This window comes from Pholis gunnellus (assembly GCF_910591455.1).
Source record: "Pholis gunnellus genome assembly, chromosome: 18".
NCBI lineage: Eukaryota > Metazoa > Chordata > Actinopteri > Perciformes > Pholidae > Pholis > Pholis gunnellus.
Window position 1 is genome coordinate 18758360 of NC_136545.1, and position 17792 is coordinate 18776151.

A 17792-nucleotide genomic window follows, 5' to 3' on the forward strand; every position below is an offset into this window, starting at 1 on the left:
AGAAGTGGTACCCAGCGCGCGCCGCCACGCCCCTTTCAAATGTGAAGCTTGCAGCCTGAGACACCATTTACCAACTGGAAGGAAGAAGAAGAGAAAGAAGCTTTGCTGCAAATGTTGCAATCACTAGAGTTTGCACTTACCAGCGTCTTTTTTTTTCCTAGTCTAAACTGTCATCGCGTGCAGAGGCTGTGGAATCACCTCTCCCGGTCGCAGGTAGTCGCTCGCGCAGCGTGCAGATATCGCATGTGGTTTTGCAGCCGACTGGAGGTGTTTTCTTCAACGTTAGCCACATAATATAGACGTGCTCCCCCGAAAGCGATGGCTGTTATTGTCCAATATCGCCATTGCACTTTCAGGCTGCCTCTTACGTCATGCGGTGGGCCGAACACGGGTTGATAGGCAGACGAGATGTGGAGGCGCGCGTGCCATTGGTTCAAACCCCCACGAGTGGGCGGGTTCGCTTTGTTGTGAAATAAACACTTTCTTTATAAATGCATGTTCCTGCTTTTTGCATCTGTTTAATGAAAAACATTTTTCATCTTTGGTCTGCAGCCCTTTGTATGAAATGTGTGTATATTTATATATATATATATATATATATATATATATATATAGAGAGAGAGAGACAGAGACATTTATTAATAAAATAGAATTAATAAAAAAGACGCAGGGCATTTTTTCGTTGTATTTCTGCTGTTACTTCAGTACACTGAGTACTTCTTCCAGCACTGCCAACTGGCATCAGTATTTGTGATTAGATTGCTTTAGTTTGCATTCATTTGTTTATGATCTTTGTGACCCGACGTGTGTTCAGACCTGCTGACAAACTCTCTGCTCTCAGAACAAATACAAATTCAGACCAACAGAAACTGTATCCGAGACATTTATTTCAGGACTGCGACACAAACAATAGTTAAAGGTACAGTCTGTGATCTGAATGTAAACAAACCACCGCCGTTTAAAGCACAAGCTCTTTCTCTTCTATTGCTCCTGAAATGATTGACAGCTCTTCAGATACAAGTTTCTGTGGAAAAGTACAGGACAAACTTTTAAAAAACTATGACCAGCTGAGAAGCGCCTAAATAAAAACTATAATTTACATGGTTAGAAAAAACATTTACAATAAAAAAAAACGCTTCACCTAGCAAACTTCTACTCACATAAGCAGCTCATTTTCTACCGTCTGATACAACACACTGTAACAAGAAGTTGCCTTTAAATGTCATTAAAAGATATTGTCCTAACATCCATATCGGAGTTATTTTTACACAAGACATAAATATAATGTATTTGACCTTTTAAGAAATGTTTGGAAAACATTGAAATATGACCTTTGGACCTTAAAAAATAATCCCACTATTGTGAAATACAGAATAAAAGCTCCCAGATAAATACTGCATAGATGCCTAAATGTTCTCTTCACCAACACGCTGCCTCAGCTCACCCTCCTGCACAACATTGTGTTTGGAAAAAGTAATAAAATAGTCCTGAGTGGAACGAGGAAAGAAGCTATTATTGCACAATTTAAGTTAAAGTTCAATCTGTTTTAGGAAAGCTTTCTGTATCAGCTGTCCGGCAACAAATCTATTACCAAACGTGATCTCTGCTGATCTTCAGTGATAAACCGACACCTCTAATAAAAAAAACGAAACGCTTCAGTCCAGACGGACAAAAGTCTTCTTTCAAGTCTCTTCAAGTAGCTTCCGAAGGCTTCTTTGAATCTAGGATTTAGAAACAAGAAGGACATCTGAAAACATCCTCGGATAAAAATGATCAAATATTCATCATATTAACTGTGAACTACTGCAGATAGAAGTTTTCAAAGGACGGTTCAACAGTTTAATACCACTCCCATATCTGTGCAATAAATATGAAGCTGCAGCCAGCACATGGTTAGCTTAGCTTAGCACAAAGACTGGAAACAGGGGGAAACAGCTAGCCGGGGCGGTGACTGCATACTTGCGCCTCTAAAGCTCGCAAATGAACATGTTATGTCTCGTTTGTTTAACCCTTGAATGCAACGCCGGGATTATGTTACACCCCGGCAGTCATATGGTTGAAAGCTGCACATACAATGCAGCGACCCACACGACGTAGATGCAAGATGTTTTTAACAATAACATTTTTTTTATTTCTGATGTCACTCATATGTTTGTGTTTTGTTGGCTCGTCTCTAACAATGTGAACAAAACTCTTTTTAAACAGATGCAGGCTCTGTAGCGTCTTGATAACAAACTCATGGATCAATAACTCCTCCCCTCTCTTTCTGTATCTTTGAACAGAGCCGGGCTAGCTGATTCCCCTTGTTTCCAGTCATTATGCTAAGCTAACCGTCTCCATGATGGAAAAACATTTACAAACTCTCACACAATTAGTGCACTACAATCCAAGTCTCATCCATCCAGTCGCAAGTTTACAACTTCACAAACGCATGCATCTTAGCTGAAACCTCACTATTTAAAAACACTTTACTCGTTTGCCTGCGTGTGTTTTAAATATTGAGCATTCATCAGGAATTCAAAGTAACACAAGGTGAGTTATTGATAAGCAAATAGTAATTTTGTGGGTTTAGGTATTTCTTTAAACTATTAGACATAACATTAGAGACTCGTCAGTGACCATATTTGCTGTGCACGTGCACGAAAACTGGACAAACCTTTTCTAGCTTGAACAAGTTGGAAGACAGCTCTCCATAAATCTCAGCATTCACTTCTTCCTGAGGCCTGTGGCTCACCGCGTTTCTGCAACAACCAACATTTGCACCAAAAGAAATATAATCAGCATGAGTGCATTTGTTCATCGTTTGGTGACTCTGACACCAACATGACGTCGGTAACATGAGAATCCGGCTCTTACTCATTACGAATGTGTTGCCCGACGGACACCAAGGAGTTCAACCGATGCTCAAGAGCCACGATCTTGAACGCCATGTAACAGGAGGACAAGACGAGAACGCTGACTCTATGAAGAGACACGCAAAAACACATTCAGACAACTGCCGGCACGCCCAAATAACGATTGTCTTGTCAGAGTCTCGTGTTTCCTGTAATGAAAGGTTACTCACAAAAACAAATAGATGAGGAGGATGGCTTGTAGGGAGATGGGCTGTGAGGATTTGTCTTTGAGCTTCGTAGACCCTACGAGGAAAAAGCAAAAAGAAAGAAATATTCATTTGTAAAAAAGTAAATAAATGAGGTGCCACATTAAAGGTATATTTTGAACTTTTTAGGAAATATACTTAATGCATTAAAGGAAAATATTGATCTCATGTCTGCACAGTAAATAATGAAACATCAAGAGACAGTTAGCGTAGCTTAGCATAAAGACTGGAAACGAGGGGAAGCAGCTAGCCTGGCTCCGTCTAAAGGAAACAAAATCCACCTATCAACACCTCTAAATCTCACTAATTAACACGGTTTGTGACGCTGTAATGACACCCGATATACCTTTGGACAGATTCAGGCTAGCTGTTTCCTAATGTTTCCAGTCTTTATGCTATGCTAAGCTAACCAGCTGCAGCTTAGTTTTTACTGTATAGACATGAGAGTGGTATCAATCTTCTCATCCAACACTCAGCAGGAACGCAAATAAGACTATTTGCCAAACTATTCCTTTACATATACATAGATGACTTGGTTTATAACTGATATTTATAATCTGTAGTTCTTCTGGGAATCACCGAACGGGTTAACAAAGCTTCTTTTAACACAAAGATAACTGGTATCAAGCTACCGTTGTTCAGGGCAGCTCCGTGCTTTTGGCTCTGCGTCTGAAGATGAACGTCTGCGTGGACTGAAACCTCGGCGCTCTTCACTGCACTTAGAAACGTGTCCGGGAGGCCGGCGAAGTCTGCTCAAACACACAGGAAAGAACTTGTAACTCTGGCTGCCTAAGCAAATATTAATAGACTCACCAAACGTCTGTACAAACACAGAACAAGTGCTTCATGTTTGCTTGTAAGATGGAAAAAACAGAAAAGCTGACAACAAAAGCTTAAGATGTTGTTCATCATTCGATAGGATCATCACTGTTTTCATGCCAACTGTCTTTGCTATAACAAATAAAAGCCTCCATGGCTCAAATTCCACTTGGCTTCCCTCCAGCTATTTGCAAACTAAAGGCTGTCCGAGCCACAGTGACACCTGACACCCCAAGCACAACAACAACACAACCAAAGTGAGTCGAGCTGATTAAAGTAAGTGCACAGTAGCTTTTTAAAGGGTAAAAGTACACATAGAGGGATGAGGATGGAGCACACAAACCAGTTATTTTGTCATAATCTGGAGTTTGAGAGCCGGAGCTGCTGCTCTCCATCATCTCCTGACGTCTCTGTTGCACAACTCCATCGAGGTCGGAGAAGTCTGCCGAAAAGTCCTGGAGTGCACATACAGGAAAAATACAATATACAATGGGTACCACATACAGAGAAGGTATTGTATAACATGAGAACAAAGTGTTTCTGTAGATTTTTCCTTCCCGACTCACCAAAGGAAGCGACGTGGGGCATTTCACCCTGAAGCTGTTTTCACAGGAGGAAATAACGGCGCCGCTACAAGTTTTATCCACCTGGAAGGACAGAGGACACACATTAGTGTGGACAAAGAAAGGTTTTATTTAAGCAGCAATACAAGTTTTTTGTAAAACTACTACTACTGAATGTTAGTCTAACGTTCTCTCTCCTTTAGCTGCTTATCGCTTCACTGTGTTCACCAGCTAGTCGCTAACTGTGTCTGTCTGCTGTTTGCTGCTGAGCAATAATCACATTTTAAGGTTTAACGTTTATTTTTCTTTAACAGGGTATATGTACCTATGGATAAAGCCAGGCTAGTTGTTTCCCCCTGTTTCCAGTCTTTATGCTAAGCTAAGCTAGCCAGCTGCTGGCGGTAGCTTCCTATTTAGCATAGAAACATTGTATCAATCTTATTTGAAATGCATGAAAACATATAAGCCATTACCACTGCTCCACTCTGACCAACTGCCTCACTGACATTAAATCATGGATGCAAACCAACTTCCTCAAACTCAGCTGTGATCAATCTGACGTGCAACCTCTCCTTTGAGCAAGTTAACCAAATCACCAGAACTTCCTTTTTCCACTTAAAAAAACATAGCCCGTCTCCGCCCAACACTCCCAACACTACATCCAGAACTCTGCTGCTCGCCCGCTCACCCTCGATCACATCACCCCTGTTCTCCAGAATCTCCTCTGGTTCCCCGTCCCACAACGGATCCAATACAAAGTCCCTCTCCTCACTCATAAAGCCCTCCACAATCAGGCCCCCGCCTACCTCACTGACCCGCTCCACCACCGCACTCCATCCCGTCGGCTCCACTCCTCTGACGCCGACCTCCTCTCTCTTCCACTCAGGACCAAGCACCGGACACGGGGCGACAGAGCCGTCTCCATAGGTGCCCCCTCCCTCCGGAACTCTCTCCCCAAACACATCCGAGACGGCACCGATCTGTTCAAATCACAAAAACAAAACTCGCCTTTTCAGAACTGCCCATCCAAATGTCCCAGAGACCAAGGTGACGTCTTCAAACTGCATTTTTGTGCAGCCGACAGACCAAAATACAAAAATATTCAATTTACTGTGATATGAAACAGAGAAATTTGGGACGCTGGAACATGCAAATGTTATATATCTGGGCTTGAATTGGGTTTAATCAACCATCTGACTGATCATTTCTCTCATCTTGTTTACGCCACAATAATAATAATAATAACCATTGAATTCTATGGGGACAAATAAGATGTTACTTACCTCCAAATGGCCGCAGAGGGAATGCAGGAGTTTGTAGGTGGAGTTTCGAGAGAGGAAGGAAACAAACACATGCTGGAAAAACATGATTTCTTGATTAGAATCACTTTTTTTTTTTGTTTACGTATATTTGTATCAACCATCTTCTTACCTGATCACTTATTGTTTCAATCACGAGGGCGTTTGGCACTAATAACGCAGTTTTTGTTTTTTTGATGAACGTCACAGACACCACTGGGATTGAAATCTGTAAAAAAAAAAAGGCAAAACGCCACCGTGACTTACCGGATAGTTCACCCATAACACATGAACGTTATCACAGTGACCGTGTCATACCTTAGTATCTCTGCCAAAGACTTTGGAGAGGAAACAGATCCAGTTATCGGACACGTACATTCTCCCCTGATATAAAATGTCTCTCTGCAGGGCACAAGTGTAGCCTGTTGACACACAAACAGATGTTAGTGTCGTTCCTTTGCTTCTTCATGTGAGAAGAGAATCTAAAAAACGTACTTTGTTTGAGGAGCTCATCTTTTGTGACCTCCTTGAATAACTTATGATACTGGGCGTTTGTCTTCGATAACTGAAAACAAAGAAATGTTGTCAACAAACTGCACAAAAAACAAAACATGTAAAATGTGTTAGATTAGAGTAGATGTGTCCGTACGTGACTGTACTGGACTTTCTTCCTCTCAAGCTTTGTTTCACAGTCGCTCGGAGTCAGCGTTGGAGAGAGCTGCTCCACAGGTTTCAATCTGACAAATTTAAGGTGTGTTAAAGGAAATATAAACGTCCTTCATTTGGCTTTGCAGGGTGTCAGCGGCGTTACATCAGAGCTGCTTACACAGCAACAGACAAATGTGTAAACAGCACTTTGGTCATGAGGTATACACAGTAGTTAGGTGGAATTACGGAGCTGGTATGACGACTTTAGTGAAATCGATCCAGTTTAAACTACGATAAGATTTCATTTTAAAGAAAATGAATCTTATTCTTTAGATTTCTTCAGGGTGTTGCTAAACTATAATTTTAGCCTTTAATCCATCTGTGAAGATGCTTATTAATTAGCATTTTTTCACCATAATGGATGCGTTTTTATGTCTGAAACGACACAGTCGATAACAATCCAAAGACGAGACAGTTTTAATGTATTAAAAATCTACATTAATTCCAGTTGTTTTAGCACATCATAATATTTAGATTTGGTTGTTTTGAGGGCCACAACTACTAATTTATTTCATGCCCGATTGATTTTATAAGCCTATAAGCTAAATGTGCAATTCCAGAAACTAATGTGTAGCGTTTTTATTCTTGTACACATGCTCTCAATAAGACAACCCGTTTAAATGAAAGATTAAATACATTTTAAAAAACTACCAATTATTTTCTCAATTAACTGCTTAAAGACCAAAGCGACATCTTTAAATATCTTATTTTGTCCATCAAACAGTCCAAAACTCTAAAATATTCGATTTAAAGTGATCAAAACAGCAAATCCAGCATTTTAGAAGCTAAAGCTGAAGAATGTTGCTTTAATAAAATAAAGAAACACCCTTCCTCACCCCATGCCGGCTGGCTTCATCTTGCTCTCTGAGGGGTCTGCCTCTGAGTCCAGATACAGCTGGAGGTCTGCAGGTGACCCTCCGCGCCTCATGTGTCTCCTCCCCCCTCCATGGTCCACCTCAGACCTGGGAACACCACACAGGACACCGTTCCCTCTTTTTAATGTGCATCAATCTGCTGCACAAACACTGTCAAACTAAGTATGCGGGATGTCTGCAAGCATTGCGTTAAAACAGCCAAAGCAGACCCATCGGCTATCATTCATAACATGAAAAGTTATTATTCTCTTCCATGCAAATTAACCATATCTGCTCTTATTCAGTGCCACGTACGCGTCGCGTGCATCTGTTAAACAAAGTGAGCACAGCCCTTTATTAATTCGAAAAGAAAAGCAGGATGTGTGTGCAAATAAATAAACCCAGAATGCACGAGGCCTGGAAAGCCACCCTGGGCCCTTTCCTCTCCATCTTATCCAGACTTACCGGGTCCCTCGGGAGTCCCTGCGGAAAAGTTGGTCCGGTGCGGAGAGCGGGGTCAGAGGTCTGTCCGCCTGCTCGGTCATCAGCACCATGGTGTGTTATATTTCATATCCGACGCGTCTCCCACTTCCATCGGATCCAACACAGAAGCTTCAGGAAGCCTTGGCACGGAAAGTTTTTTTTTTTTGGGAAGCTCGACTCGGTGGACCGAGAAGCCCGGCAGAGGAGGAGCCGGGAAAATGGGAGAGGGGGGGGAGGAAACAGCGAGGAACAACATCAGCAAGAAGAAGTTTGGATCGTGTTATAAACATTGCAGAGAAACATTATTCCCTTGTAATAAACAGAGAAATAAAACGCTTCACAAGGTTGAGCTTCTGCGTAAAAACAAAGTCCCACAAACTTGTGAGTCGCTGGTTCCAAACTCTCTTATTGTCCTGCAACTGCTTTTCAAACATGAAAGTTATATCAGAGTGTGTGTGAGGGAGACTACCAGCAGGGGGCAGTAGAGACCAGGTGAGCTGTACTTTCAGGTGTGCTTTAGGTTTAACCTCACGTGACCTCGTGGAAAGCAGCAAAATACCAAAATGTAAATGTTAGTCATCTACTGAAGTACTGCACTCAGGTACTATTTAGAGCTATTGTACTTTAATTATTTTACTCTACTTTATACTTTTACTGCACTTTATCTTAGAGGGAAATATTGTACTTTTTACTAAATTAATTGTTCCTTTACATTTTCAGATTTCAAAATATACCTAATAAATAATGATATATTATTATAGATTAAACTCCCCAGCAGTATATAAAGTAATTAAAATGACACAAACCTTCAGCAGCTGCAACATCGAAGTGATGAACACATTAATGCATCAATAATTATAATTGATATTATTCTAAAATGATATATTCTGCATTATGAGTACTTTGGTACTTTAAGTATATTTTGATGCTAATAGTTTTTTACAAAAATGTGAATGCAGGAATTTTACTTAAAAGTATTTTTTACACTGTGGTATTGCTATTTTTTTGTCAAGGAAACAATCTTGAGTACTTCTTTCACCACTGTACTTGAGTACAGTCTTGAGGTACTTGTACTATAGTTGAATATTATCTGGTATCTGGTTTGGGCCCATCTGGGCTCGTTAAAAGGATTCATTTCTTTATTGCACACATATTTTTTCTCACCTACAGCAGATGTTAAGCATAAAGCTAAATGTGTATACAGCCAAAATAATGGAAGTTTGATTGTAAAATAGGCCAAATGTCTAAAACATGCACACCGACTTTGTTATTCAGATGTCGTGAAGCCTCCAGGTGTCGCTGTTGCAGCATTTAATGAAAACACCAGTTTTTTGGGGGAGAAAAATACTTCATTAAGTATCCAGGAAACAATGGCACAGCTGGCAATGCAAGCTAGCAGCTAGTTACCTAGCAGCTAGTTAGCCTGCCCATTAATCATGGCTGACAAGGAACACACGGGGTCAGAAGACTCGGTTATAAACTGCCTGCTTGTGCTGAGAGACATGGAGAGTTTGTTTACCGGCTCACGTCTACAAAGAAATGTGACCAGAGTTGATGTAAAGTGACATAACATTACATAATTACTGCAATTCACAGATTATAATTACAGTCAAAACAGTTGTTTCAATAGAATATGAATGTCCAACTGATGGCAGTGAACGTCAAAATAAAAGTGTAAATGCACCATAAAGGGGAACAGACGTTCTGCCATTCCCAACAGTATTGATAGAGCCAGAAGAAGGTTAGCTTAGCTTAGCATAAAGACTGGAAACAGGGGGAAACAGCTAGCCTGGCTCTGTCCAAAGGTAAAAAAAAAATCCACGTACCAGCACCTCTAATTAACATGTTACTTTAATCACGAACTTAAGTGTAAAAAACAGTGGTGGACGAAGAACTTTACTTTTAAATACCACAATTTAAAAGTCATGCGTTCAAAATTATATTTGAGTAGACGTAGAAAAGTACAATGTACCAAAGTAAAGACAGATTTATATTATTGTATAATAAATGATGGGATGATCCTTATCTTTAATGCATTAACTCCTTAATATACAATCAGGCATTATAATCTGTAACAATGGTTCATATTGTGTAAGACGGTAATGCTGTTATTTATTTATTCTACGGGTCCCAAATGTTCCATGTTATTTCTAAAATATTTCCTGGAAAGATATATTTAATTTGGTGCTAATTGTTTACAAAGAATGAAAGAATTTCAATTAATTCTACTGTAAATCTAGTGTATTTTTGTCAGTAAAAATAATACAAATTTGAATTAAGCTTTTATTTAAAAGAAATAACAAATGTCCCGATATTTAGTACCAAATCACACAGTTCTTTACAAGAACATTTCTTGGAAATTATTAACAAATAACATGCCGACATAATAAAGATGCTGCCAAACATTTTAATCTGTAAAAAACACTATCTGTGTCAAATAAATGTAGTGGAGTAAAAAGTGGAATATATTCCTATATATAAAAATGTGATGGAGTAAAAAATATAAAGTAGCATAAATTTGAAATAGTGGTGCCAGGCTAGCTGTTTCCCCCTGCTTCCAGTCTTTATGCTAAGCTAAGCTAACCCTCTCATGACTGTATAGCTTCACATTCACTTGTTGTATCGCTCTTCTCATCCAACTTTCTGCAAGAAAAGCAAATATTTCCAAAACTATTCCTCTGAAGGCTGTTTTTTTTAAAATATAAAAGGGTTCTGATTATTAGATTAAATGTGAAAGATGGGACTCATTCTGCTGCCTTTTCCCTTCCGACAAAACATCTCGTCCTGCGGGCAGAGGCCACTTTTTCAGAAAGCCTGTCAGATATTCCGGCACAGAAAGACAGAGAACAAGGCCGACACAGAGAAAGCAGGCTGCTGCTGCTGTGTGGAGGGAGAGTGCACACACAGAGAAAAAAGAAGAAAAATTGGTATTCGTGACGGGGGAAGATTGAAGTCCTGTTAAGTGCTCTGCTTGAAAGCATGTCTGGCCTCATTAGCTGTCAGTTGTAACAATACTGAACTGGCAGTGAAGACAGGTTGGAGTCTAGTGGTCATAAATCACTCCTCGACAGCCGCCTGACAAGCTGGGAACCAGTACACAGGCACGGGCACCCTCTCAGCCTGTCAAGACACCGTGCACAGGCACACTGTAATCTTACAAAAATCACCGCAACTGAAATTACATATAGAGCCTGGAAAGAAAGAAAGAAAGAAAGAAAGAAAGAAAAAAGTGGTGTTTTGTCAGAAGGAAATTGCTTTTATTTCACATGTATGTGCACTCGTATGTAACCCCTGCATGGCTGTGTCCATTAGCTAAATGAGCAGTGGCTTCTGTAGGGAGGAGGAGGAGGAGGAGGAGGAGGAATAGGAGGAGGGGGGTAAAGAGCAAGGCCAGCAGGTCATTAATCACGGCCCCTGACATGCAGAGCAGGAGGCCAAGGCTCCCCTATGCATACAGCTGCTGGGCCACACTCAATGCACAGGCGATGTGTTGACCCTCGCTGAACCCCCCCCCCACACACACACACACACACACACACACACACTCCCAGTGCCTGTGGCTCTCATCTGTCCAACTCCCTCTCCGTTTCTGTCACTCATTTCTGTCAGACACCACCTCCTCTTGACCAACCGCAGCGCTTCCCGTTGCAGGTTTTTTTTTAACTTTTCGCTTGAGTCAGTGAACACAACTTTTTCTTTTGGTCCAGATAATATCTCAAAAAAACGACGGGATGGATTGCCGTGGAATCTGGTGCAGACGTTCACGTTCCCCAGAAGATTAATCCTCATGACTTTCGGTGATCCCCTGACATTTCCTCCAGCTCCACCATGAGGTTGACATTTGTTTTCCAAAGCGAAACGTCTCAACAATCTATTGGATGGATTGCCATGAAATTCGCTTCTGACATTCGTGCCACCCTCAGCAGTACGATGGCGTATTGAGGCCGTTGTTGGTATAAAAAAAGAAAATAAATTATGGAGCCGAGGAAGGGGGGGGGGGGGGGGGGGGTAAATGTTCTGAGAAAGAACTCAGGATTTACGAGATCAAAGATTAAATTTGCTCTCTGATTTTAATTCAATACTTTGGTTTCTGAACAAATACCTGCAAAACTAACGACATTCCCATCAACCTAAGCTGTACTTTGTGTTTAACTAGCAAATGTTAGCATGCTAACACGCTAACCTAACACGGTCAACATTATTCCGGCTAAACATCTGCACGTTAGCGCTGCCGTTGTTAGCATTTAGCTCAAAGCAGCTAACCTCTGCTAGTAGATATACTTTTCATACAGTATCTTTAGTTCGTGCGGCTAATATCTAAACTTGACTCATCATCCGGCTGTTTTCCTTCAGTTATATTAGTGACACGCCTCAGAGAGATCGAGCACAACCAGTAAAGAAACTGGGAGCCAAACGTCCTGCTCAAAGGGAGGGGGGGGAGTGGAGGTTATTATTCACTATTCCCACCCATGTTTCCACAGTTCATCCCTCACAAAACAACTCTACCCTAATCTCTTGGTTGCCACAGCTCTTTTTTTTTTAACTTTATATATTAAAAAGACTCTGGGTATTGTAGTTAGAGGTGAGGGCCGGGTCGGTTGGTCTGAGTGAGTCCTGGGTGCAGCGTGACAGCTCCAGTGATTAATGATGACAGACTGTGGAGCTGCTCCTTCATCACATGACAAGCCTTTAACCTCTCAATCAGCCTAAACCCCGTGCACAGAAAAAAAAAAAGGGGAAGGGAGGACTCTCAGAGACAGTGAAATTGTTTCTTAACATTAAAATCATTAAGTCACAAATTGCAAACATCTGCGCCGATGCTTTGTCTGAATTGTCAGTGAGTTACGGAGACGTCTGCCGCCCAGAAAGAAACTCCTCTGCTTTCATTTTGTCTTCTCTCCAGCTTTATCACTTCATCCATCATCCGACTATGAGGGATTCTTTTTTTTTTCAAGTGGTCCAAAAATAAAGAGGACACAGATGTCAACGCTACACTGATGTTTCTAAAAAAAAACTAAAAACGGAACACCATAAAGCCAAAAACCACAATAAGCCACATTTAGACGGAGCTGCTCACAATATGTACTTGAGCTTTACATTACATTTATTTGACAGTTGTGTACGTTTGCAGATTCAGATCGACAATATTAAATATTATAATAGTTTGATTATGATGTTTTCAGATTAAGCAACCCGGTCAACGTATCCTCATACAGCGGTTCATATGATATACAAAAAGTTACTCCTCATTTTTCGTGCATTTTCACACAAAAGTCTAGCAACACGTGTCAATTTCTGCTCGTTATGTGCGAGTATTTCTACACTGTTACATTGCTACTTTTAGTAAAGTAAAAGTACTTCTTCCACCACTGTTTAAGTATACTTTTAATAATACTTTTGTACTTTTACTAAAGTAACTTTTTGAATGAACGACTTTTACTTGTAACAATGTATTTCTACAGTTATATCGCTACTTTTACTTAAGTAAAAGATCAGAATACTTCTTCCACCACTGTTTAAGGAATGCTTTTATTATTACTTTTGTACTTTTACTTAAGTATCTTTTTTTAATGCAGAGTATTAACAGAGTACTTCTACACTCTTACGTCGCTACTTTTACTTAAGTAATAGATCAGAGTACTTCTTCCAGCGCCTCTCGTTCCTCATGTCTCCCGTTTAAAAAAGATGTCGACAGAGGGAGTTTAGTGGTGTACAAGAGGGCAAACGCAATTATGGCTTCGTTGCTAATGTGCATGGCCCCAGCTGGTTTTGATCTGGCTGCGCTCTGAAGGGCTCCGAACTCAGTTGTCAGCTCTCATGCATCACAGACCCGGTGCTTAACGGAAAAACGTGCTTTGGCAGCGACCAGCGGAGGCCTGGAGCCCAGCGGGTGCTGCTGGGTTAGCCACATGCAGAGGAGGGGGTGGTGGTGGTGGGGGTGTGGGGGGTGTGTGTGTGGGGGGGGTGTTGGTGACACCATCCTCTTCCTGCTGCATCTGGATCCTCACGGTCACATTCCCTCATTCCTTTTGGGTTTTCACCCTCTTCATGAATGTAATTGGCCGGCGTGACCCGGAGCAGACGCCACCCAACGCCACAGACTTGGGAGGTCAGAAGAGAAGGACTCCAAAACACACACACACACACACACACACACACACACACACATGCACATACACGCACACACACACACACAGATGGACGGCAACGGAAAGAAAAGAAAAAAGTAAAAAAAAAAAAACTTCTCAAAACCAGAATGAGAAAGAGATGCCTGCATGGAAATAAGCAGACATGATTACTCAAATACAGTCATTAAGGAGGAAATGTTGTTTTTCAGGCTGTCAGGATGATTAATGAGGGACAGAAAATCCACTCAAATGCTGTTGTTTAGTCTAACCAGCAGACCTGATCTCTGCCACTAACGTAGAACAGACAGGATGTGTGTGTGTGTGTGTGTGTGTGTGTGTGTGTGTGTGTGTGTGTGTGTGTGTGTGTGTGTGTGTGTGTGTGTGTGTGTCGGCTTGTTTTACAAGTCCTATGGGGACATAAATCTGATTACAAAGCAACATTGTGGGGACTCGCTTTTTTTTTGGGGAGACAAAATGGGAAAAGAAATTGCACGTGCCCATAACGTAAATCATTACATATAAGGGTTTAAAATAAGGGATCAGCTGGCAGCTGTTATGGTGAGGGTTAGGGTGAGTTTCCAGAAAATGAACATAAGTCAATGTAATGTCCCCAAAAGTCATGAAAACCTGACTGATGTTTGTGTGTGTGTGTGTGTGTGTGTGTGTGTGTGTGTGTTGAATCACTCAAAAAATGTTCAAAGCTTGAAAAGAAAATGTACAAAGGAAAGCTGGAGAGGTAAAGTACTACAACACAGTAATATAGTGTTTGTGTGACACTGAATCACACTGTTTACTGTGTGTCATGTTAATAATAATAATGATAATAATGATGATAATAATAGTATTAATTGACGAGACAAGGACATATTTCCATGACTGGTCAACCGACTGTTCACTAAACTCCCTGAAACAGTGATTGCACATTCATAGCTTAGCTCTTGTATTTAGGCACAAGAGATTTGCAATGGATGTGTCCACGTTTAATATGCGGCTCTAGTTATAGTCATATTTAGCATTCAAAGAGTTTGTCTTTTAACCGAAAACACAAGATTAAAAGTGTAAAGAAGGGTGGGAATATGGAGGTACAGGGTACCGCCTTAGCGCAGACATCCTTCATACCTTCCAGTATTATAACTCTGTTAAAGGTTGACTATAATATATGACTATAATATATATATATATACATATATATATTATATTGATGCAGGTGGTGTCACTCTTTTTGCAGAAACCAGGTCATGTGTTTTTTGAAGGCCTCTGGAAATAGCATTTGACGCTAAAACACGTACTTCGACCAACATTTTTATGTTTGGATTTGAATACACAAGAAACACCAAAGGGATGCTAAAGAGTTATATAAAAAAAAGAAAAAACTAATGGACCTCTGGGTGATATGACAGGTGTGTCACTTGCATTTTGTTGTAGCTACTTAATTCTTGATTGTTGGTGATGTTGTTGTTGCACCTTGTTGCTAAATCTTTAATTGTAATGTATTTTTGTTGTTGTAATTGTCTGACAGTTGCCACAGACAGGAAGATAATTTACAAAAGGATAAATTAACTAACTGAGAATGGACACAACGTAAAACAGAAGCTGCAACCGTTAGCATATCCCGCTAACTAGCTTACTACGTACAGTCACGTCACTTCCGAGGCCAAGAAATATTTCATTTAATACATTTTTGTGGGGTTATACGTTACGTTCGTGGCGGCACATTCACTGTGTAGTGTTTGTAGAGTCCCATCCTGAATGCTATCAGAGTTTAAGCAAACGTTAGCGACTCGGTCACGCTCTTTAATGGATTTGCACGGGCAACCAAAGCCAAACTTATAACCTGAGATCTCTTCATTTGCCAAACACACTCGTTAGTCCTGGAACATGGAAACATACTGCTTTATGTAAGCTAACATTAAGTAGCCAATTAAGGACATGTCAAAATGAAGGAGAAAGGGTTACCTCACTTAAAATACCAGGAAAAACAAGCTCTGCACTGTAATACGAGATAAATAATGCTGTTTCTCATTATCAATGTAAACTGTGTGTGTGCTTTGATTGACAGGCGTAGCAACAGTAACTAATATGGGTCGTGTTCATTTCGTTTACATGGCCGACTCATGCTAATAATGAAAAATGTTTCCTGTAAATTGTTTTTAAAATATGCCGTTTTCTGATGAAAAGCAATCAAAGACATCTTTTACAGCACCAAGTTCTTTCAAAAATACAGTTTATGCTGCAATAAGATCACCTGGTCCACAGTGAACGTGTCAACACCTTCCAGAGAAAATTAGCCCTCTTTGTGAGCTTTTTTTCCAGCTCGTTTTGTGCCAGAAAGTCCTTCAGAAACTCCAGATGTTCTCCCCAAAAAATCATGCTGGAAGGCTGATAAGGAATCAGCTTTCAACAGATGCCTTGTGCCTCAGGACTCAGTGATTTAGTTGCTGTGAATGATGAAACAGGGTTTCAGTGTCTCACAGCCTGACAGGCTTTTATAATTATGAAGGCAGCTGCGAGGCCGGGTGACGTCATGTCAGCGGATGGGAACCAGAAATGAGATGGTACATTAGCTTTCTAGAGTTTTTGTGTTGATGTATTTGTTAAAGCGTGATATACAATCACTGGAATGTGGAAATGGAGCACAAGTGAAGCAGGTTGTCTTGTCCTTGGAAATAATCTATAGCTTTTTCTGCAGTGTGAGATTCCGTTTAAGGCTCTGGAGGAAAGCAAGTAACTGTTAATTTCATTATCTATTAATATAGAGATGATTTCAATAAATCAATTTAATTTAAGTTTATTTTCCTGCACTGTGAGTTCCAGCTGAAGGTTCCAGGAATGCAGCTAGCATGGATAAAAGTTGCACCACCACCAATATCTCAAAATAGTACAACAGTATTGAGTTTGAAAGATGTCACTGTCATTAACGAAAAGTGCATGAATATTTTGTTGGTAAAACACCTAATACGAATGAAAGCTGTCTTTGAAATGATTAGATATTTGTTTTTTAAAAACAATACATTTCACAAGGAAAGAATTTAATTAAATATAAATGATGGGATGATACAATCTTAAATTCACTCCCCTGCTCTTCTAGACAAACCCTTTTATTTGCTTTACTGGTTTATTCATCGGGGACAAAACACATGAATTCACATTAAAATACATGAATGTGTGAGATTTATCCAAAAGGCTCACCTTCATGTGCTGCTCCTCTCTTAAGAGACAAGACACATCATGATGTTTCCTCTTGATTAAACTTAGACGACAACCAGGTTTCGTTGGTCACCAATAGGTGGCATCCCAATCCAACACTTTACTTCCAACTATACCTTTAGTGCAGCAAAAACACAACTTAAATCCAGCAAATTAATAACACCATTTCTCCCATATATCAAGTCCAAGAACGGCATCGACTGACCTACATTGTTCGTATGAGCAGCTAACTTGTTTCTTAGATTTAATAAACTTAAGTGTGTCTGATCCAGGTTCATTCTGGTGAACCTAAAACCTCCAGTTAGGACCTACAGGAGGATTTCATGCCCTCCTGCCGAACTCGGACACCCCACAACAGTGTCTCAGACCGCTGAAACAGGAGCGCTTTCTCCTGTTACAGCCGGGGGCCGCCTGTTCTGACCCCTGTGGGTCCCTTGTCAGAGCTGTGAGCGACCAGCGTGGGTCATCTATACTTCGCCCAGGGAGTCCCAGTGTCATGTTGCTAGGAAATGGCACATTACCGCTGCCAATCATGGAGTAAGTGGAGCGACAGCCGGGACGTCATCTTGGCTCTGATGCTTATCAGGATCCTACAGCGTGTATACGTTACATCCTGTCTGATGGGTTTTGAC

At 40.7% G+C, this 17792-nt stretch overlaps 1 protein-coding gene across 1 annotated transcript; it reads right to left on the reverse strand.

Moving 5' to 3' along the window:
- Positions 1–865: 865 nt before the first annotated feature.
- On the reverse strand, positions 866–7960 carry LOC306710237 (GRAM domain-containing protein 2B-like). The gene is made up of 15 exons (XM_079178655.1): positions 7808–7960; positions 7325–7450; positions 6430–6517; positions 6276–6345; positions 6099–6202; positions 5914–6009; positions 5766–5837; positions 5289–5462; positions 4486–4566; positions 4263–4374; positions 3733–3849; positions 3065–3137; positions 2857–2961; positions 2657–2741; positions 866–1721 (listed from the first exon to the last, which is right to left on the reverse strand). The coding sequence occupies exons 1-15, from the start codon at positions 7894–7896 to the stop codon at positions 1683–1685; spliced, it is 1431 nt and encodes a 476-aa protein (XP_079034781.1). The 5' UTR covers positions 7897–7960; the 3' UTR covers positions 866–1682.
- Positions 7961–17792: the final 9832 nt, after the last annotated feature.

Coding starts and splice junctions, on each gene's coding strand:
- LOC306710237 (XM_079178655.1), bottom strand. CDS start 7,896: ATGGTGCTGATGACCGAGCAGGCGGACAGACCTCTGACCCCGCTCTCC. Junction 6,346..6,429: donor AGAAAGTCCAGTACAGTCAC/GTACGGACACAT, acceptor CTTTGTTTTCAG/TTATCGAAGACAAACGCCCA. Junction 5,838..5,913: donor TTGAAACAATAAGTGATCAG/GTAAGAAGATGG, acceptor ATGTTTTTCCAG/CATGTGTTTGTTTCCTTCCT.